The sequence below is a fragment of the Megalobrama amblycephala genome, linkage group LG6 (assembly GCF_018812025.1).
Source record: "Megalobrama amblycephala isolate DHTTF-2021 linkage group LG6, ASM1881202v1, whole genome shotgun sequence".
Lineage (NCBI taxonomy): Eukaryota > Metazoa > Chordata > Actinopteri > Cypriniformes > Xenocyprididae > Megalobrama > Megalobrama amblycephala.
Window position 1 is genome coordinate 31,575,182 of NC_063049.1, and position 21,853 is coordinate 31,597,034.

The window sequence follows — 21,853 nt, forward strand, 5'->3', positions numbered from 1 at the left end:
CAGAAAACAAACAAAAGACAAAGGATTGCACAACTTTGCTGTGTTCTGTTTTGCACTTTTGCAAAATAGCATAACTCTTCAGCAGGCTAAGGCAATCTTTTTGCAGATGTGCTTGGTCTTTTTGGCTGAAAAAAATACACCAACTGTGGAAACTGCTGTTGTCAAACTCAACAATTACATAAAGCAAATGGCTTTAGATGTTGAGGATGACATTTTCCTTAAGGCAAGCATCCCTGCAGAAGATGATATTCAAATGTCCAAAAATACAATCATTGGACGCTCCAAGTTTACCTCTGAGTTTCTCGAAGTCAGGGAGGAGTCCATGGAACTATTGGAGAAAGAAGAGATGTCTAGCAGCTTGGAAGACAACGTGTACAGATGTGAAGGGATTATCAATCTCCTGACAGGTCACTACTTGGGTCTTTTCCCACTATGGAGTGGCATTTTCCTTGGAAATATGGAAAAGTATGCCACAGAGTCCAAAAAAACACCTGAACCAACAGTACAAAACACGAGAACCAGGGATACAAATAGCCATGTCGAATGTTGGTTCGGCATCGTGAAAAATTCCATTTTACAAAGAAGAAGAAAAATGAGGCCAGCAGATTTTATTTGCACACTTCATTCATCTTTACGAGGGCGCTACCGTGAACACATAATTGGACATGGTCTGTCTGTTGGATCCAAACGTTCAAAAGCAAAAAGAAAAAGGGAAGCAACAGACCTAACTGAAGAGCAGTGGGCAAAAAGGGTAACTGCTCCCAAAAAGTCCAAGTACTACAGTGTCCCTGTAATCATGCCTGTCCCCAAAAAAATAAAAAACAAAAAGGCAGTCAAAAGGAGAAATAATACCAAAAATGGTAAAATTGACACAGATGTCAAAGCCACTACAACAGCCATTCAAGCAATGGTATGTGATGTATCGAAGGAAGATGTACAACAATTGCATAACACAAAGCAGCTAAAGACATGGTCAGAAACAGCTCTAATCAAAGATCCCCAGGAAAAGGTACAGTAATCCTTTTTATGTATTTAAAAATTTTATTTATTTAAAAAAAAAATAATAATAAAAAATACACACACACACACACATATATATATATATATATATATATATAAAAGCACACACATAAAAATAAAACTGTCTTCTAGATGCATGCTCTATGGGAGACAGACGTTGAAGAAGCTGTCATTGCTGCACTGCCTTTGAGTCGAGACAAAAACCCTATGGTTTTGAGAGTTACAGACTTTAAAACACTGTGCCCTCATCAATGGCTATGCGGAGAGGTAAGATGTTTTAAATAAAATACTTGAAATAAACATCAATCATAACTCCTTTGTTATTATTATTTTTTTTAAATGCCTATTCATATTACAGTGACTACACTAATAAAATTGTAAACACATTGTTATATGTATCTATGTGCATGATTTTTTTTTTTGGTACTACTTTGACAAGTGTAAAAATTCTGTGTAAATCCAATTTTAAAAATCAGTACAAAACTGACACTCAACAACACTATTCATTCTTTAAAAACCTCATTTTATTCTTTCCTTAGATGTTCATATTTTTATTGGAATAATTTCAAGTTGTAATATGACAACATTTTGTTTGATCAATAACATTAATGTATGAACGTCTTCGGTAGTCATTTTAACAATATCTTAATTAAGCAGCAGACAATGCAACATACATATTTTCAAAAGGCATACTGTAATGTAAAAATCCTGTATTTGATAAATGATTCATTTAGATATATTATTAAATATTTACCCATTTACATCTGTAAATTACCCTTTTAGCTTCAATTTTATTAGGTTGGCTTGATGAAGGCAACTTAATGATATGCTTGTAAAGCTTTATTATTAATTGTATTAATAATTAATTTTTGTTGCACCCACTATACAGACCATTGAATACTACCTCTGGATGGTGAAAACTCAACATGACACTGCAAAAAAAGTACTGATCATAAATCATTACACAGCTGGTGTAATAATGAATGCAAAAGATGAGGTCATAAACAGACATTTAATGCCAAAGGTAACAAATTTGTACTTATATCTCTCTTTAATTAGCAACACATTTGCATGCCAATGCATAAATGTAGCACAAGATTGTGTTAACACTTGTCATATTAGATACTAAGCAATGCCTGCTTAGATGGTGTTTGTTACTCTGGTTTTATTTATTTCTTTATCTCCTATATTTTAGCACACAATACCTTGACTAATTTATTAATTTATTGTAATTAAATAATGTGTTTTGTTTAAATTTCATTTAATACTTTTTACACAGGTGAAATTTGATGATTTTGATGCAGCAGTTGGGGCACTTAATGTACATTGTACCCACTGGACCTTGGTGGTAAGTGTTGTAGTTGGTACAATAATTTCATCCTGATGATAGGCTTCCCTTTTTCACTATTAAACTTCAATCCTTTTTAGAATGAAGAAACTGTTTGGACATTATTTATTTTTAACAATTTGTGTAAATGTTTTTTTTTTTTTAAGTGAAATGTGTATTGCATGTAGAATTTATAGTCATTACTATGAATATATGTAATTGTGAGTTAAACAGGAAATAGAAAATGTTGGCATACTACAGGTAAATAAATAGAAAAAAATTTATGATGACAAAAAGTGACATTTCCAGCCATACTGCTCTTCATCAGACAAGGCCAAACACAAGTAGTCCATTGCATAGTGTAAATCAGAGTAATACACAAAATTATAGACCATACGACTATAGTAACATTACATGACATAACCTGAACTAAAAAATAAATAAATATAGTACAACAGTGATATAAACAATGGTATGTAAAACAAACAAACAAACAAACAAACAAAAAAAAGCTAAATTAAAATTAAATAAAACCACAAGATAAATGAAAGACCATCATTAATAAAAGTTATTATAATAGGTATTATAAATTATTAAAGAAAAGTGGGTTGACTTAAATTCTTTCAAAGTCCTTCAAAGCTTTCCATATATTTCTCTACACCTTGTATTAATCTGAGTATATCTGGCTACATCTGGCTTATTATAAGGGTTAAATAAAATGTGTGTCATAACATATAACAGGGTGACAGTTTTTACAGTATAAAATATGGTAATGTTGGTTTTATATATTTTTCATTTTCAGTTTCTAAATGCTGCTTCAAAAGAAGTGTCAGTTGTAGACCCTTTAGGTTCAAATGAGGAAGAACAGACTAAGACAGCAGGAGAAAGATTTAGGTACTTTTAAATTCTCTTGTTTGTTGCATTTAATCAAGCTATACATACAGATGCTGAGGCTGTTTGCAAATGTTTTTTTAGGAGGTTCTTCCAAATGCGCCACAACATTCTGAGCAGAAAAGACTGGAGCAACATCAGATGGAGGCCAAAGAAAATTAGACACACAAACCAGCAGGATGGAAATAGTTGTGGGGTTTTTGTTATGAAGGTATAGAAATATATATTTAACATAAATGGACAAAATCATTCAGACATTAAGGATAAATGTTCTATATGATATAACAACCTTTTCTGTTATAACTTTTAGTTTGGCGAGGTAATACTGTCAGAATTCCCTGATGTCCCCAACTATATTTCCATCGATGGAAGCCTGGAGGCAGTAACTGAAATTAGGCAACAGATGGCAGCTACTATTTTAGCATCTTCCGGTATTAACAGTTGTTCATTTATTGTGATAAATGCAAAATAATTTCTTCTTTAGTTGTGATTGCTGCTATAAAGTGAACTTTAAAAGTTATCCTTTATTGTGTGGCAGAGCCTATTCAAAGTGTTTGCCAGCTGTGTGGCTGCAAAGAGACAGTTGAGAATGAACTCTGGGTGAGTATTAATTAATTTCCAGTCTCTCTGTCATATTTTTATAACCATTACAGCAGAATTCTTTTGTGTGAAATGATACATACAATAATAATTTTTTATTATTACAATTTCATTACAAATCAGATCCAGTGTGATAGCTGCTTGCTCTGGACACATACAAAGTGCACTGACCTGACACAGAAAGAGGTGGACTCAGTAACCAAGGATAACAGTCCATGGTTATGCACATTTTGCATTATGTAAATATACACAACATCACACTGCAATTGAAAGCAATAGTCTATCTTGGCTGTTTAAGAAAGGTTCTTTAAAAATGTCAAAAATAAGACGATGTTGTCATGCATTACTGTGGATAAAAAATAATTTTGAAAACTGAAACTAAGACTGTAAGACGAATAAGGACAAATAGCTGTTAAAAAATAAGACTGAATATAAGTTGTGTTAAAGACTTTCAATGACCTTCAAACTCTATTTTCAACATCTTGTATCAATCTGAAAGTTTGACAAACTTTACTGTGAAAAAAGGTACAAAAAGTAAAAAAAAACATGATTTATGAAAAAGGACAAATATGATTAAAGCTGAAAACTGTAAATGTGAAAGTCAATATTATTTGTTAATTAAAAAGTGCGTTTGGCGAATTTTTTTTTAAGAATTACTACACTTCATATGTACATAATTTAAAACATAAGTACTGTTTTCCAGTTAAGTTACATGTATCAGGAAATGGCTTTCTCAGCCCTGTAACACTACCTTTTCAATAAAGCTGTTAATTAAAATGTTTCTGACTGGTTAATCAAAAAAGTCACAGATCAGAATAGTGATGTTAGTGACCCAGGGAAGGGTCAGCTGACCCGTACTGAACTGTGAAAGTTTTCACAGATCAGAAAAGCGATGTTAGTGACCCAGGGAAGGGTCAGCTGACCCGTACTGAACTGTGAAAGTTTTCACAGATCAGAAAAGCGATGTTAGTGACCCAGGGATGGGTCAGCTGACCCGTACTGAACTGTGAAAGATTTCACAGATCAGAAAAGCGATGTTAGTGACCCAGGGAAGGGTCAGCTGACCCGTACTGAACTGTGAAAGTTTTCACAGATCAGAAAAGCGATGTTAGTGACCCAGGGAAGGGTCAGCTGACCCGTACTGAACTGTGAAAGTTTTCACAGATCAGAAAAGCGATGTTAGTGACCCAGGGAAGGGTCAGCTGACCCAAACTCAACGGTGAAAGATTTCACAGATCAGAAAAGCGATGTTAGTGACCCAGGGAAGGGTCAGCTGACCCAAACTCAACGGTGAAAGATTTCACAGATCAGAAAAGTGATGTTAGTGACCCAGGGAAGGGTCAGCTGACCCGTACTGAACTGTGAAAGTTTTCACAGATCAGAAAAGCGATGTTAGTGACCCAGGGAAGGGTCAGCTGACCCAAACTCAACGGTGAAAGATTTCACAGATCAGAAAAGTGATGTTAGTGACCCAGGGAAGGGTCAGCTGACCCGTACTGAACTGTGAAAGTTTTCACAGATCAGAAAAGCGATGTTAGTGACCCAAGGAAGGGTCAGCTGACCCGTACTGAACTGTAAAAGATTTCACAGATCAGAAAAGCGATGTTAGTGACCCAGGGAAGGGTCAGCTGACCCGTACTGAACTGTGAAAGTTTTCACAGATCAGAAAAGCGATGTTAGTGACCCAGGGAAGGGTCAGCTGACCCAAACTCAACGGTGAAAGATTTCACAGATCAGAAAAGTGATGTTAGTGACCCAGGGAAGGGTCAGCTGACCCGTACTGAACTGTGAAAGTTTTCACAGATCAGAAAAGCGATGTTAGTGACCCAGGGAAGGGTCAGCTGACCCGTACTGAACTGTGAAAGTTTTCACAGATCAGAAAAGCGATGTTAGTGACCCAGGGAAGGGTCAGCTGACCCGTACTGAACTGTGAAAGTTTTCACAGATCAGAATAGCGATGTTAGTGACCCAGGGATGGGTCAGCTGACCCGTACTGAACTGTGAAAGTTTTCACAGATCAGAATAGAGATGTTAGTGACCCAGGGAAGGGTCAGCTGACCAAAACTCAACTGTGAAAGTTTTCACAGATCAGAATAGCGATGTTAGTGACCCAAGGAAGGGTCAGCTGACCCTTACTGAACTGTGAAAGTTTTCACAGATCAGAAAAGTGATGTTAGTGACCCAGGGAAGGGTCAGCTGACCAAAACTCAACTGTGAAAGTTTTCACAGATCAGAATAGCGATGTTAGTGACCCAAGGAAGGGTCAGCTGACCAAAACTCAACTGTGAAAGTTTTCACAGATCAGAAAAGCGATTTTAGTGACCCAAGGAAGGGTCAGCTGACCAAAACTCAACTGTGAAAGTTTTCACAGATCAGAATAGCGATGTTAGTGACCCAAGGAAGGGTCAGCTGACCCTTACTGAACTGTGAAAGTTTTCACAGATCAGAAAAGTGATGTTAGTGACCCAGGGAACGGTCAGCTGACCAAAACTCAACTGTGAAAGTTTTCACAGATCAGAATAGCGATGTTAGTGACCCAAGGAAGGGTCAGCTGACCAAAACTCAACTGTGAAAGTTTTCACAGATCAGAAAAGCGATGTTAGTGACCCAGGGAAGGGTCAGCTGACCAAAACTCAACTGTGAAAGTTTTCACAGATCAGAATAGCGATGTTAGTGACCCAAGGAAGGGTCAGCTGACCCTTACTGAACTGTGAAAGTTTTCACAGATCAGAAAAGTGATGTTAGTGACCCAGGGAACGGTCAGCTGACCAAAACTCAACTGTGAAAGTTTTCACAGATCAGAATAGCGATGTTAGTGACCCAAGGAAGGGTCAGCTGACCAAAACTCAACTGTGAAAGTTTTCACAGATCAGAAAAGCGATGTTAGTGACCCAGGGAAGGGTCAGCTGACCAAAACTCAACTGTGAAAGTTTTCACAGATCAGAATAGCGATGTTAGTGACCCAGGGAAGGGTCAGCTGACCAAAACTCAACTGTGAAAGTTTTCACAGATCAGAAAAGCGATGTTAGTGACCCAGGGAAGGGTCAGCTGACCCGTACTGAACTGTGAAAGTTTTCACAGATCAGAATAGAGATGTTAGTGACCCAGGGAAGGGTCAGCTGACCCTTACTGAACTGTGAAAGTTTTCACAGATCAGAATAGAGATGTTAGTGACCCAGGGAAGGGTCAGCTGACCCTTACTGAACTGTGAAAGTTTTCACAGATCAGAATAGAGATGTTAGTGACCCAGGGAAGGGTCAGCTGACCCGTACTGAACTGTGAAAGTTTTCACAGATCAGAAAAGCGATGTTAGTGACCCAGGGAAGGGTCAGCTGACCCGTACTGAACTGTGAAAGTTTTCACAGATCAGAATAGCGATGTTAGTGACCCAGGGATGGGTCAGCTGACCCGTACTGAACTGTGAAAGTTTTCACAGATCAGAAAAGTGATGTACATTATCTGTACAAGGTCATATATATATATATATATATATATATATATATATATATATATATATATATATATATATATATATATGTATATTTGTATATATATGTATATATGTATATGTATATGTTTTTTGTATAATATATATATATATATATATATATATATATATATATATATATATATCATATTAAACAAAAAACAGGGGGCAGAGCAAAGAGAAACACGGCCACGAGATAAAATGCTATTGTGAAAGTTTTCACAAATCGAGCTCTACCTAAAACAATGTTATTTTATTCCAGCAGTCTGCGTGTTCATTGGTAATAGACGTTAAACATGAAGAACGCCTTTCTTTCACATTCCTTACTGGCGGACTTACCAAGGGGTTTACGGACAAGAGCTTTGCTGTGAAAAAATTCACAGATCAAGCTGGTGAAGATGACACCAGTTTCATTCCTCTAAGTGTCCAACATTTGGAGCTATAGCCATTATAAAATTAAGAGTCGCTACGAAAAAAAACCCTGATTTCGGCCCAAAGGACAGCGTCACCTTAATTCACAAATCATGGAGAACGATATTTGGTATTATTTGCATGTCTATGACAGCGCACTGCGTAATTATAGCCAAAAGAAATCTGAATATCAAACCGCAAACTATCTTTACTGCGCTCTCAAAATGTTACGCTAGAAACACATCTGCCTTTCCAAAAGGGTTTTGCATACAAAGTTTATTCGCCAAATAAAGTTTATTTGGCAAATAAAACAACCCACTCAGAGCACAGATTTAGCTTTAGATCAAGAAATCCTCCAACACAGCTGTGGTTTCGCTAGCCGGTGTGCTAGCCTTCACCTCAGCTCTCAGAAATGTCGAATATCTCCAACGAAGCTGTGATCTTGATTAAAGATGTAAAGCCCGGATCGAAAAACCTTAATATCGTCTTTATAGTGTTGGAAATCGGTAAGTGGATTCAATGCTGTGCCCCTCATGACCGTTTATTAGCACAAGCGGAGCTAATTTCTCACGCTAACACTCATGAATAACATGTCTAACGTTGCGCTCGACGTCTGTTGCTTTGTTCTTGTATCTTTGATTTTTGACGCATCGCCCATCATGTAACGCAGTCGATGTGTGTGTTTTCAGTAGTTTTTTAACGGTTGAGATTTTACTGAACTTTGCTGTGCACGCGCAGGTCGGGTGACGAAGACAAAGGACGGGCACGAGGTGCGCTCGTGCAGAGTGGCGGATAAGAGCGGCAGCATCGCCATCTCTGTGTGGGATGAGCTGGGCAGCCTCATCCAGCCAGGGGACATCATCCGCCTTACGAGAGGGTACGAGCCACCTCATCTCTCTTTTTATTCAGACCCTTGACACTTTAAACCCTGTATGGCTGTCAATCAAATAATATACATTGGCAACTATCTCTTTCAAACTGATCTAAACTGCTTTTGAGTATCCTTCAAGTCAAGGCTGTATCAATAACAATGATGTATGTGAAATTAATGTCACTAACAACCATGTATGTGTTTTTAAAAACGTGCAGAATATTATGTTCGTGTGGTAAGGCTTATAAAATGGTGCATATGGCATGTTTCAACTTGGAAATATATTTGTGTCTGGATAGGTATGCTTCAATCTGGAAGGGGTGCCTTACACTGTACACTGGAAGAGGAGGAGACTTACAAAAAATAGGAGAGTGAGTATTAAAAAAATCAATATTAATATAATCATCAGTCACTTTCTAATTGATCAGCATTTGGCTATAACTATGGTAATTCACCCTTGTGTTGGTTCCAAAATCTACTGACAGATGAATCATTGAATAGATAATGTACAGTTTCTTTTTTCAAATGCTTTGAGTTAACTGTCTAAAATGATTTTAATATAGGGTTCCCATGGTGAAATCTGGACTTTATTATTATTATTATTATTATTATTATTATTATTATTATTATTATTATTATTATTATTATTATCAATTTCAAAGCCTGGAAAGTTCATGGAAATGTCTATAGCAGGGATGTCCAATACTGTTCTTGAAGGGCCACTTTCCCGTAGCATTTATTACCCAACCAGTTTATCAAGGTCTTCAGGATTAAGAAATGTCCAGGTTGGTGCATTTGAGTAGGCTGGAGCTAAACTCTGCAGGAAATTGGCCTTTCTAGGAGCATGATTAGATAACCTTCGTCTACACTGAAGTACAAGTTTGGCTTTTATTCTTTGTTCTAAATCCTTTAATTGTGAAAAAATTGTTCTGTGAGTGAGATCGCTATATAATGTTATGACTGACCAAAAATGATAGCAAAAGGTGTGGGATCACTGTTAATTTTAGCCATCATTTGTCAGGCATTATCATTTATAAGCATGTTCCTGTACCTCAAACGTCAAAGTCATGGGTTTGATGAATGTGAGTTTCTTTGGATAAGTATGACAAATACATAAATGTTATAAAAGGGATCATTCATTTTACTTCAGTGTGCATGTGTTGATACAGCATTTATACTGCATTGTTTTTCCACAGGTTCTGTATGGTGTATTCTGAGGTTCCTAATTTCAGTGAGCCAAATCCAGAGCTGCTAGCACAAGCTAACCAGCAGAACAAGACGGTGAGTCCAATCAATGTTCAGGTTAATGCAAAATGGCACCTCAGTGTGACGCCTCAATGAGTATACTTCCTTTCAATCATTTGCATGTCTAAATTTGCTTCAGTTATAATGTGAAAAACAAGCCAATGTTTTTACACTACTTCTACATTCCAATTTATATTCTAAATAAAGACTTTGAAATGAGGTAATTTATGCAGAAGCAAACATTTGGTTTTACTTCTGCACATTCAAATACAGAGCCATTAAACTGCATAACAGGAGCTTTGCTGGTTTGGCTAAAATCAACACAATGGTGTCTTATCTCTCGTCCTCTCAATAGGGTAAAGAACAGCGTGGAAATTCTCCACCGAATCAAAATGCAGGTACTCCTGTGCAGACAGGTGAGCAAATATGGCTAGTACTTCACATAATCTGTCCTACTAAGGTGAGACATGCTGATTTTGTAGCGGTAGATTAATAGTTTGGAATCTGGGCTGCTAATGAAGGTTGCAGGTTCAGTCTCAGAGTTACTGAGATCCCGCTCCTGTTTGTTCTTACTGTTAGACGCTTATCAAAAGCAACTTGCAGTATGCTGTGTCATTTAGCAAAGTAATCATTTCAGAGACATGCAAAAGACACTGTAATGAATGACCAGAAAAAGATATCAAGTCTGCCATCGTTGTTTTGTTTGCTCAACAGGAAATGGTACTGGGCCAGTATTTCCCAATAACAGTACTGCACCTGTGCCTCGGGATCCCAACTTTGGGGCTCAAGGAAGACCAAACGGACGTGTTCCAGGCAATGGACCACCCCCAGTAACTGCAGGGGGACCCCCTGTGCCCCCCAAACCCACAGTGACCATTAGCAATGGCAGGGACCCAAGAAGGGCTTCAAAGAGATGAGACTGCAAAACCACTCATCCCTAAAATCCTTCCACAAACCATCCTTACAATACAAAACAATACTGCCAATCTAAAGATACGAGGTTTAATGCTACTGTTTTGCCACCTGTGCTTTTGCTTTGTCATTTGCCAATATTTGCATAATATGATTATAACAACAGGTTAGAACAACTTGTTACAGTTAAAGTTTGGCATACTCTCTTTCCCGTTAAGTGCCAGTTCAGTGGCCCACCATTTATTTCCTTTCCCTAAATGTGTTGTTAAACTATACACCGTACTTGAACACTCGATGCACTTTCTTCTCTTAATTTATAGTGAATGCATTGTCATGTGATTCAGGAATGATTAACTGCTGTTGCAAATTGGGGAAAGAACTTTAAAGTGACTGATGACTAAACGGGTTCTTCCCCCTCCTCTTTGGCCAAAAACAAAAAAAAAAAAATACCAGAAGTGACCGTGTGAAAGGAAAGGTGATAGTTTGATTGGACGCTTAGGATTATTTAATTAGGAATAAATGAACAAAATGTTGGGAAATTGATCCCTGTGGTTGTTGTAACTGTTCTTAATCTTTTCAGTGCCATTTACATTGAATGAGATTGTTGCCTTTTATATAGTGCAATGTGACTTCACTGAAAAATTCTGCCTACTCTTATACTGTAATACCACTGTGTTTTTGTTATATAGACATTTAATGTTATATATAAAATGCATATCAATTTAGAGATACTTTTGTTATTCAGCCAAATATGTATTCTTTTAGTCCAGTAGTACTAATACTTTTAACATTTGCTGCATGAGTGAAGCTAATACATGTATTGCTTGCCTGTTACCATGACATGCTGCTTTATCTGCAGATTTCATGGATGGAGTGTGTAATGCTTCTGGTAAGGAAAGCTGATGAATTAGACCCTGAGTGGAGATTTGAAAGTCTTCCCAATTTGTAGTCCAGGGTAGCGTTTCCCAAAAGCATAGTAAGCCTAAGTTGATTGTAGAACCAGTGCCACCAATCGAGCTACGATCAACTCAGGCTTACGATGCTTTTGGGAAACGCTACCCAGATGAGTGGTTCTCAACTAGTTTAGCCATGGAGCTCATACTTTTTATGGTCATTAAGCTGCCCCCACCCCCCCCCCCTTTTTTTTTTTTTTTAGGAATCTCTCTCTCTATAAATATATAATATATGAGAGAGAGAGATAGTTTATATATAGATTAGCCTATGAAAATATAATACATTTGCTTTAAAAAAAAAAAAAAGCAAATGCATTTTACAAAATGGTTGACACGCACAAGTACTGTCCCACTTTACAAACACACAAATTGTGAGAATATTACTAATAATGATGAATAAACAGTAAGGTAAGCACTCCCAAACTAGTTTTTGTTAATACAATAAAGTTAGTAAGTTGCCACTACAATCATTTAAAATTATACAAAACACAAAGTGAAAATAAAGTGGCATCTTGGGGTTATGGAAACAACCGTTACCATGGTAAATACACAATACTAACATGAACTGTTAATGAAACATATAGAAACTGCTCCTGATGAATAGAAAAACAGACCTGCATGCAAATCCTTTCCAGCTAACACAACTCGCAACTCACCAGTTGAGAAACTTCTAGATAAGCACCTTTTTTTCTTTCTCTGGAAGAACTGTTAAATCAGTATATGCATTGTGCCAGCATTTTAGTGAGTGTTTTTGCATAGAGTGCCAATGCCAGGTCAGTTAAATTCCCTTGCACACAAATTAGGCACTATATGAATTTAGTATCAAGACATGGTCTAATACCATCATTTAAAAGTTAATATTTCATTAGCACTGCTTTTCATCTAGATGTTTTTGTGTTCGTATGCATGCATAGAAATGAAAAATAGGCAGAGGTTTACTGTCAGGAAAAATAGTTGGATTATTTATGTAAAATGAACGCCACTGTTTATGTAGTGGTCGGTGGGTGAGTTTATTTCATGAACGCTTGTGAAATTGACCCAAGCATATTGATCGTGCAAATATCATTATCCTTAAAGCTGACTGACATCATGCATTATAACATTTATATCTGATTACAAGCTATATATAGATATATATTTGGTAGTGTTGTGTCCTAATATGAGGCTATAGCATCTCATGTAAATTGTGAATCCTAAAATGGAATAGTTTGGTTACAGCAGTCCACATTCTGTTCAGAACACTTCAGAAAGTCAAAGCTGTGGCTGTAGTTTTGCAGTTGCTTGGAGTGTCCCATTCTTCTTCTTATTATTATTATCATTAGAATATCTGTGCAAAATGTGGATTACCTGAACTTATGATTAGTGGTTAATGTTGTAGCCAAGACATATTTTCACAGTATTTAAATTTTGACACTGATGCAACACAAGTGAACTTTAAAAAGAACAAACAAACACTCTTTGAAGCAGCACTACATTATATTTAACTGGACTGGCTCTGTTTGAAGATGTATTCATCTTCCATCATGTGCTTAGGTTTTATCATCAGCCCAGTCAAGCACAAACTTGTGTGAATGATTTCAAAACATGTTCATCAAAATTCTTGTTCCTCTTAAAAACATCACTGAAGTCAATCTCAGTCAGGAACTTGTGAAATTATAAATCTTGTTGCTGTCTGTACTTGCTCACCCTGATACTCATTCAATGCATTTTTGTAACAATACGTGTAATCTAGTATGTTTAAGCCATATTAGGTTAATTCTTTGAACACTAAATCTACTAAATGTTCCAGATCTGACTCTGAATGACATCATCAAGGGGTGGTCAAACTGCACTGACCTAATTAGCCTTTGTTTAATTATTATACACCTATTAGCAGAACATTATGTCATCACATTTGTGATTAACAAGTAAGGACATAGTACAAACCTGAATTATGACATTAAAACCTTTACAATCATGAAATTACCTTTTACACAGAACTGCTCCAAAAGCAACAAAAATATTTATCGCAATCATAATTGAATATTACCCATGTAACATTTATAAAAACATAATTAACAGTTTGATAAAATGTTTAATTTTACATGATTTGTTAAATTTAAATACCCCTTATCAGACTTTGACAAATCACACTGTAACCAAATGAATACTATTAGGTTTAGAATGACACGAGTGAATGATAACAGAATGTTCATTTTTGGGTGAACTACCCAAAAAAAAAAAAAATAAATAAATAAATAATTAATAAGGGCTGATTATCTATTGTTGGTGGCTCAACAAATTCCCTATAATTAACAATTGATTAGTTTGCAATTTAGCACAGTGTTGAAAGTTGTTGGCTTGTTCACATGTGTAAACGATGCAGCTCTTTCCAGAACTCTCCGATGCCATTTGAGAGCGCTCCCTCTGCCAGTCTCCGGCACTCATGTGGGGTAAAGCCCACCAGGGCCGTACCCTTGATGGCCACTCCATGGTGTCTAGCCAGCTCTGCTACTCGTGCTGTGATTAGCGAGGCTGGAGCATGGCAGAAGTTTTGCCCTCCAATAGCAAAGCTTGGCCATTGCTCCTCACCATAAGATAAAGACGACGGAGGACCACCTTGAACACTCTCCACATTGCAAGCAATCTCCACAGCACCTTCATGTGGCAGAGCCATGACCTGAACTCCAGGGATACCGCCAGGACTGGATTCACGGATTGCTAAAGCAACAATCCGGCCTAGGGCCAGATCCTGGGTATCGATGGTCACGTTACAGTTCATGACATAGGGGCTGGCGCCAACACCTGCAGAACAAATAGCTATTATTTCTTTTCTTTAGTGAGGTTCAAATTGTGATTCAAATGATTGAAACGCTCTCTTAAAGACATAGTTAAGACAATTCTGTCATCATTTACTCACTCTCATGTCATTCCAAACCATAATAATCTTCAAAGCTATCTTTCGTGAAACCTAAAAGGTTTCTGGTCCCTACATTGCAAGTACAGGTAACCAAAACTTAGAAGATGCTAGATTTTTTTTTTTTTTTAATAGAGCACAACTTTTTCAGCGGTCTTGTTATTTTTTCCTATTCAGTTTCTCCTTAAGGACATAAAAAACGTACTTAAATAAACAGTTCAAACAAATCAACTGTTTTATGCGGGCATAAACTACAATAATGCACTGCAAACAATATATATAAAAACACTTTAAATATATTCCAAAATATTCATATATACACAAATATACACTGCCCCCTAGAAGTTTGGAAACGCCCTAGAAAAGTGGGGTTTTGGACAATATTGGCATGAATCCTTTTTAATTTGTGATAATTTTGCACTGATAAGGGACAACACAAACTACGAAAACATATTTTATTGCATAAACAGTTTATATATAGAAAAAACTTAAATGTTCAATTCATCAAAATATCCACCATTAGCAGCTATCTGACCTAAACTGGGTTCTAATTGGTTCATTGTATTCTAAACTTAATTGGCAATCAATTGTTGAAGCTATTAAGGTGTGCTGACCTAAAAATCTTTTACAAACCTGGGCCAAGTTTAAACCAGTAACCAGGCATCACAGCTGGCAAAGGGGCATGTCTGACTTTGACATGTATATATTGCCATTAATATGTAATCAAAATGAAAATTATTATCAATGATAATGTCAAGTTACTTTAATGTATTTGCACCAAAAAATGATAAGGATTTATGCTGATATCATCCAAAACCACACTTTGCCAGGGGTGTTTCCAAACTTTTGGAGGGCAGTGTATATAAAAATGGACAGTGCTAAATTCCCTTGGAATTCCCTTCTTTTTTTAAAAAAAAACAACAAAGTTGATATCACTGATAATTGCAACAGGAGCATATACTTTCAAATGAAAATGTATCTCTCTTTCTTGAAGAAAATTTATTTTTCGTTTCTTCCGGAACCCAATTGTTGCGCTATATTGCTTAATTTTGAAGCAAACTCTACCTTGCCGTTTCATTTTTGTTTCTATATTGTGAATGCACATTTGAAAAATAACCTGTAATGCCGTATCTCCTTGTGGGCTGTGGACCCACATCTGGCTGGATGCTTGACATATCTTTGACCTTTTTGAACCAGCCAATCTCCTTCCTCCTTTGAGCCAGACCTCGACGCTGAGGAGAATCTGCCCAGCCAAACAAAAAAGCACTGGTACCTGCCACTTGTTCTGTCAGAGCTGTTGCTAATGCTAAACAAGAAAGAAAACAGCAGTTGAGGTACAAGAACATGACACATTAACATTTGAAAAGAAAAAGAAAAAATCTAAATTTGTAGAATAATAATAGTGCCCAGTTGGCATGCTGAGCCCAAAATAACTCTTAATGCTGTTTGTGCTACATTAGTATTTTTTACTTTAAAGCTATAATGAAACTGTTTCTGTACTTTGCAAAATGAATATTCTGAGAATGCATTTTAACTTTTCTTCTGTGCATGCATGACCACATACCCCGGGCCTCTTTTCCACAATCCTCAAGGCCTACCTCCTCCCCCAGTGGATAGATAGGCACCAGATCCACTGCACCCATGCATGGGTGGGTGCCCTCATGGGCATTCATGTCAATCAGAGAACATGCGCGCTCACAAGCCGACAATACAGCCTCCCCTGCAATTGACAACAACAATAAAGACTGGCCTCTTTTGTACAATTACTTAAAAAGCAATTGTTCTCAGCAAATGGACATTTATTAAAAATGACGAGAAGGTCAAGCAGGCAACTCACTTATTAGGTCAATGCTTGCAACAATAGTGATGACAGAGCGATTGTAGTCTACATCATTGAAGATGTTCAGCACCGTGATGCCTTCACGCTTTTTTCCTTATGAAGGACACATTTGGACAGTTTTGCCATAAAAACATGCAATAAAAAGATTCCTAATCACTTCAGATACAGTTTAACGACCTCTTTGACATATAATTTGGTTAGAATTATTACTATCCATAACAAACCATGCATGCATGGTCTCACCATGTGTGTCAGTAATGGCTGATCTTGCCACTGTCTCCACCAGCTCTCTTCTCCGAGCTTCTGAGATGTTCAGGAGACATGCAACCAGCCGTCGACCGAGAGCAGAGCAGGACATCCCTCAAGAGAGCACAAACACTTTACACATTTACAGGCCCACGGACTGTATAAGTTTAAAATTGTATTAATCTTTTCCACAAAAGGAATGAACTTTCAGGGATAAATAGTTGTGTAAACACTCGACAGCTTTATATTGAACAGTTTCTGTCTAACAGTCCAAAGTTTATCATACTCGTAGCTTACTACAAGGAGACACCATAGATAATTTACTAATACTTTTCACAACTGACTGACTTGTAATCACACTCACACAAACATCGTACTTGTTTTTCATGCACAATGTTACTTTTGAAGGCGTGAGACACCAGAAGCACACATACTCCCAGCTGTTTCCGCTAGCGCCTTCCGATTCGTGAACGAATCGTTCTATAGAGTCGAATCTTCTCAATGAATCAGTTAAACCGTTTCACAAAAACGGTCTGAACGAAATAAATAAAACTTGTTTACGACTTGTTTACACAATTGGTTATATATATAATTTTATTTATCAAAGAGATAATAAAAATAATGTAGTATTAAGTATGTTTAGGTTCAAAACGACTTGCTTTATGAGCTAAATGGCTTCAACAAATTGACAAATAAAGTAACATCAGCAAAACAGTGCCTATAGAACATTTATTGCGTTATTTATTTTTTTTATTTTTTTTTTACGAATGTTAGGGACATGATGACGCAATTGCGTCATATTGTAAATAAATCGTTTTTGAACCGGTTCTTTGATGCAAATTGTTCGAAAGAACCGACTGAACCGACATGAGTCATGATTCCATCACTACCTATTCCGCCCCATGAAGTTTAAAAAGAAACGTAAATTTTGGACATTAGATCAAACAAGGCTCTGCCGCATCAATCACTACAGTGCTCTATTCATGCAGTCAATCCAAATGCGTCATATATCAGCACTGCCACTGTTCACAAATGCGTTTTGACTTCGCGCATGCGCATCGTTGGCAAGTTTTGACGCTCCCATAAAGTGCCACTTGGCGGCGTTTAATATAAACAAATAAGTCACACATATTTCACTATCCTGAACCGTTTTGTTCATTTTAAGCGTTAAAATTCTCGACTGAATGCCCACCGGATTATCCTGAACGCAGGATAATAGTTTGGATCATGCGGCGTTACTTTTTGCGCTTGTTTAGCAGTGATGGTTTCGATCTTAATGCTGCAGGTCGTGCAGTCGCTGCTACATAATCCTTTTGCTTATGGGAAGCATCCGATCAGTTGTGGCTTGTTTATCGCTAGCCGCTATAGCGAGGAAAATGAACGCCGCGGCGGGGCTGTGCGTCCCCGGGACATCCGCTGCTGTGCCCGGGCTGCTCCGCCTGACTTCAGTACCCGGTTATGACCAAAACCGCGTAAATGATCTTCTGCTCTTAAGACCCGCCACGGAAACGCAGAGACGATGCGACAGCGAGAACCTGCAGAATGGAAACAATCACGTAGTCTTCTTTCCTGGAGACATTCAGGTTGGTGCATGTCATCAATCCTGAACCTGTCAGGTTACCACGACTGCATGTCCTCCTAAATTACTTTCTACACAATAATGGGTTAATATGTGTATAATACACAGGGATAATAATGTGTCAGGAATTAGATATTTTTTATACAGTGTATTACGTAGTCCTCTTATTAGACAAATAGAGACTGTGAACCCCCTGTTAGATACCTCTTGGATTATCCACTTAAGTCATTTGATACAGTTTAGCTTCTGAGATGGATCTCTATATTTAGTGTTTCATTAGAGACATTGAAAACAGGCCCAGGACACGTACAAACACCACACTGCAGAACAGCATTCATTTGAAATAGAAATGTTTTGCAACAATTTTGATCTATTTAATGCATCCTTGCAGAATAAAAGTATTAATTTCTTTAAAAAAAAACAACTTATACTGACCTCGAACATTTGAACACTTGTACATGCTTCACAGCTATTGAATATGTTTGAATAAAATAGCATTTTTCTTTTAGATAAAAGACGTGCACGTTTAGTCCTGCTATTCTTCTATTCTCTTCTAGAATAATATTAGTAAAAGCTTGAATATACTTGAATCGTGTTAATGGAAAACTAGGAATTATCAGGAAATTTTAAAATGGTGATTTCCAGGCCTGGAAAATTTACATTTTCACAAGTCATGGAAATTACTATATTTTTCTAATTATGTGCAGGTGTAAAACCGTTTGTTGTGAGAACCTATTCTTTATGAGTACAATTTCTATTAAAAAATAAAAAAATAAATACAAATTACGAATGACAGAGAAAGTCATAAATTCATTGCCCAAAAGGTGTGATATCATAACCCTGTTTTTGATAGTAAGTGTTCATTAAATATACGCTGAGACTGAGTTTCTTAAATTTCTCTTTCTCTTGATTGTTCATCCCGTCTTCATAATGCAACTTCTCTTTCCCATCTACTATCCAGAACTTCCAGCAGGAAATGGCCCTCCAGCCTGACGCTGTCCCATGGCTGTCCTGGAGTCTGGAGCGTGTCGCCCTCACCCTGGGCCACCGTTTTCCTGGCTGCCATATCTGGATAGTCCGTGCCTCCCACATGTACCTACACAAGTTCAGCTGCTATCAGAACTTTGTAGAGAGCAACCTATTTGGAGCACCAGAACACTCTCCAGACTACGGAGCCATTCGCCATCTGAGGGCACTCCTGGGTCATGGCATGCAGCGGGCTGGTCTCCCAAATCCTTTACCTCCTCTTAGTGGTACAGCCACCCCTGGCCCCCTTCCAGCAGGTTTCACCCTTACCATAGTGGGCTTTAGTAAGGGATGTGTTGTTCTTAATCAAATAGTGTATGAGCTGGCTGGAGCTCGAGCAGACCCAGAACTGAGGCTGTTCCTGGACAGTGTCTCAGACATTTACTGGCTGGATGGAGGACACTCTGGTGGCAGTGAGACGTGGGTGACCGATAAATGCGCTCTGGATGAGCTGGCCTCCAGTGGGGTGGCTGTCCATGCCCACGTCACTCCGTACGAGGTGAGAGACCCGATGAGGGCATGGGTTGGGCGAGAGCACCAGCTCTTTATAAAGACTCTGGAGGATCTGGGTGCCTGTCTGAGCCAGAAACTGCACTTCGAGGAGGAGCCGGCATCCATTGAGAATCACTTCCGAGTCATTCTGGAGTTCTGACTATTCTCGATCTATGCTTTCAAGTCTTAACATGGAGTGTATTCTCATGCAGAGCAGATGGCTTTGTATTGCACTGATGTATTAGTTAGAAAAAAGCTTTGGGTTTGCCTACCCAACACTACATAGGAGAAAAGATCGAAGCTTAAAGGGATAGTTCACTGAAAAAGTGAAAGACTGTCATCATTTACTCGCCCTCATGCCGTTCCAAACCTGTAAGACTTTGGTTGATTGTTAAAACAAATTAAGATATTTTTTTAATGGGACCTGAGAGGTTTCTGTCCCTCCATTGAAAGTCCAGGTGACCAAAACTCAGAAGATCAAAAAAGGTCATGAAGATCTTGTAAAATGAATCCATATGAAGCAAGCGGTTTAAACCTTGTGAAGAGATATGATCACTTTATATGATGAACAGACTTAATGTATTTATTTATTCACATATAAACACACATAGAGCGCATCCTCACGAAACGAACATTCATCATGCGCTAGAACAAACCTCACTGGTTTCAAACATGCAGATTTGAGTTTCTGTGATGTTGTTCATGTATGTGTCCATCATTGTTTAGAGGTCAATAAAAGCCTAAATTAAATCTGACCTTTTTGGATCTTGGTTACCTGGACTTCCAATGGAGGGAGAGAAACCTCTTAAGTTTAAGAGGTTTAAATATCTTAAATTGTGTTTCAAAGATTAACAAAAGTCTTATGGGTTTAGAACAACATGAGGGTAAGTAAATGATGACAGAATTTAAATTTTGGGGGTGAACTAAGCCTTTAATGACAGAACACTTAGCTGCCTGACATTAAGCCTTATTTGTTTGCCTGTTGCATCTACCTACATAGGCTTTGTCTGATATACTAGGATACTTGTTTTACTTAGTCTATTTGGAATGCAGATTTGCTTAGTAAAACAATCAGCTCCGTGTGTTTAAAGGGCTCCCATTTCCCAAGAAAGGAGAAGTTAGCTATCTGAAAGTGCTTATTAAATTAATTGGTTTTTATGTCGCTACGGTAAATTAATAAGTTTGGATTTTCATTTCAAGTATGTTTTCCCAATTATGTATGGCTACTCCTGAATGTAAAACACTCTTAACTTCCCTGAGTCCTGCTGCCCTGCTAAGGAATATTAAAACATTGCAGACAAGCAAATCCACTAAAGAGCAATATTACAGTCTAAAACTATATTTCATTGTCCCATATACAATTACGCTGGTTTATCATCACAAATGTGTTTGTGTTCAATAGTTGGTATTGCTTTTATTTAGTAATAAAATCAAAGAATATATTTTTGGTTAGATCAAATCAAAATATTTTATTTACTGACTCATTCTGAAATGTTTTATTGACCGAGTTATGGTTAGTAGCTAAAACGATTCCAGTATTGAATCTCAGAAGTCTTTACTCTAGGTGGCGCACTTTTTTTGGATTGTGCTCTATTGAATGTCACATACCAATGAATATGTGTATTTTGTAATATCCTCAATGTAATGCGATGAATGTACTTCCTGCTTCATAGTCATTCCATGCTGATGTAATCCAATAAAAATGTTGAAATGTTTCATATGTTTAATTAGAATCATGAACTTTAAATAATACAATTCAAGTTGATTCAACATGAAATAAAACAGGAAAAAGTACATCAAATCCACAGCTGGCATCAAGGTTCAAGAGGATGTAAAAGGCAATATATATAAAAATTAATATGTTAGAATGGTTAAAGACATAAAAATGTTAAAAGTTAAAATGATGATTTGACGATTTTCAGTCAGATTGCTTATCTTTTCTATCCTTTTCTAACTTAATGAAAGGCATTTTGCTCATGTTATTTATGGAAGATTTATTTTGGGTGGGTGGGGGTCTGATGATGCATTTCAGAAGTAGAAGAACTTATTCAAGTCTG

The 21,853-nt window shown here is 37.3% G+C and overlaps 4 protein-coding genes across 6 annotated transcripts; 3 read left to right on the forward strand and 1 right to left on the reverse strand.

Moving 5' to 3' along the window:
* The first annotated feature begins 1,901 nt into the window (after nucleotides 1-1,901).
* On the forward strand, nucleotides 1,902-4,100 carry LOC125270414. Its single transcript, XM_048193981.1, has 7 exons — nucleotides 1,902-2,044; nucleotides 2,300-2,368; nucleotides 3,150-3,241; nucleotides 3,323-3,449; nucleotides 3,549-3,669; nucleotides 3,777-3,838; nucleotides 3,962-4,100. The coding sequence occupies exons 1-7, from the start codon at nucleotides 1,931-1,933 to the stop codon at nucleotides 4,079-4,081; spliced, it is 705 nt and encodes a 234-aa protein (XP_048049938.1). The 5' UTR covers nucleotides 1,902-1,930; the 3' UTR covers nucleotides 4,082-4,100.
* A 3,846-nt stretch (nucleotides 4,101-7,946) lies between these two features.
* On the forward strand, nucleotides 7,947-11,307 carry nabp1a (nucleic acid binding protein 1a). 2 transcript variants are annotated; one of them, XM_048193986.1, is made up of 6 exons: nucleotides 7,947-8,242; nucleotides 8,475-8,613; nucleotides 8,907-8,978; nucleotides 9,804-9,888; nucleotides 10,208-10,268; nucleotides 10,567-11,307. In XM_048193986.1, the coding sequence occupies exons 1-6, from the start codon at nucleotides 8,149-8,151 to the stop codon at nucleotides 10,767-10,769; spliced, it is 654 nt and encodes a 217-aa protein (XP_048049943.1). In that variant the 5' UTR covers nucleotides 7,947-8,148; the 3' UTR covers nucleotides 10,770-11,307. The 2 variants fall into 2 exon arrangements, with proteins under 2 accessions (XP_048049943.1, XP_048049944.1); XM_048193987.1 differs by having other exon boundaries at nucleotides 10,208-10,250.
* Nucleotides 11,308-12,685: 1,378 nt separating this feature from the next.
* Nucleotides 12,686-17,776, reverse strand: ftcdnl1 (formiminotransferase cyclodeaminase N-terminal like 1). Of its 2 annotated transcripts, none has more exons than XM_048193985.1 (6): nucleotides 17,100-17,776; nucleotides 16,697-16,813; nucleotides 16,451-16,546; nucleotides 16,178-16,333; nucleotides 15,731-15,919; nucleotides 12,686-14,501 (listed from the first exon to the last, which is right to left on the reverse strand). In XM_048193985.1, exons 2-6 carry the CDS (start codon nucleotides 16,809-16,811, stop codon nucleotides 14,062-14,064), a joined length of 996 nt encoding a protein of 331 aa, XP_048049942.1. In that variant the 5' UTR covers nucleotides 16,812-16,813; nucleotides 17,100-17,776; the 3' UTR covers nucleotides 12,686-14,061. The 2 variants fall into 2 exon arrangements, with proteins under 2 accessions (XP_048049942.1, XP_048049941.1); XM_048193984.1 differs by having other exon boundaries at nucleotides 17,077-17,776.
* Nucleotides 17,777-17,791: 15 nt separating this feature from the next.
* On the forward strand, nucleotides 17,792-21,511 carry lg6h2orf69 (linkage group 6 C2orf69 homolog). Its single transcript, XM_048193983.1, is given in 3 exon segments — nucleotides 17,792-18,008; nucleotides 18,010-18,282; nucleotides 19,240-21,511. Coding segments are annotated over 3 exon segments (1,038 nt in total). The 5' UTR covers nucleotides 17,792-17,960; the 3' UTR covers nucleotides 19,957-21,511.
* Nucleotides 21,512-21,853: the final 342 nt, after the last annotated feature.

Bases quoted from the DNA above. Each gene is read 5' to 3' on its own strand.
- LOC125270414 (XM_048193981.1), top strand. From the start codon at position 1,931: ATGGTGAAAACTCAACATGACACTGCAAAAAAAGTACTGATCATAAAT. The intron at 2,045-2,299 runs GTAACAAATTTG...CTTTTTACACAG, and splicing joins ACAGACATTTAATGCCAAAG to GTGAAATTTGATGATTTTGA. The intron at 3,839-3,961 runs GTGAGTATTAAT...ATTACAAATCAG, and splicing joins CAGTTGAGAATGAACTCTGG to ATCCAGTGTGATAGCTGCTT.
- nabp1a (XM_048193986.1), top strand. From the start codon at position 8,149: ATGTCGAATATCTCCAACGAAGCTGTGATCTTGATTAAAGATGTAAAG. The intron at 8,243-8,474 runs GTAAGTGGATTC...GTGCACGCGCAG, and splicing joins CTTTATAGTGTTGGAAATCG to GTCGGGTGACGAAGACAAAG. The intron at 9,889-10,207 runs GTGAGTCCAATC...TCCTCTCAATAG, and splicing joins CTAACCAGCAGAACAAGACG to GGTAAAGAACAGCGTGGAAA.
- ftcdnl1 (XM_048193985.1), bottom strand. From the start codon at position 16,811: ATGTCCTGCTCTGCTCTCGGTCGACGGCTGGTTGCATGTCTCCTGAAC. The intron at 15,920-16,177 runs GTATGTGGTCAT...TTTCTTGTTTAG, and splicing joins TTGTGGAAAAGAGGCCCGGG to CATTAGCAACAGCTCTGACA. The intron at 14,502-15,730 runs GTTATTTTTCAA...TTTGTTCTGCAG, and splicing joins AAGGAGATACGGCATTACAG to GTGTTGGCGCCAGCCCCTAT.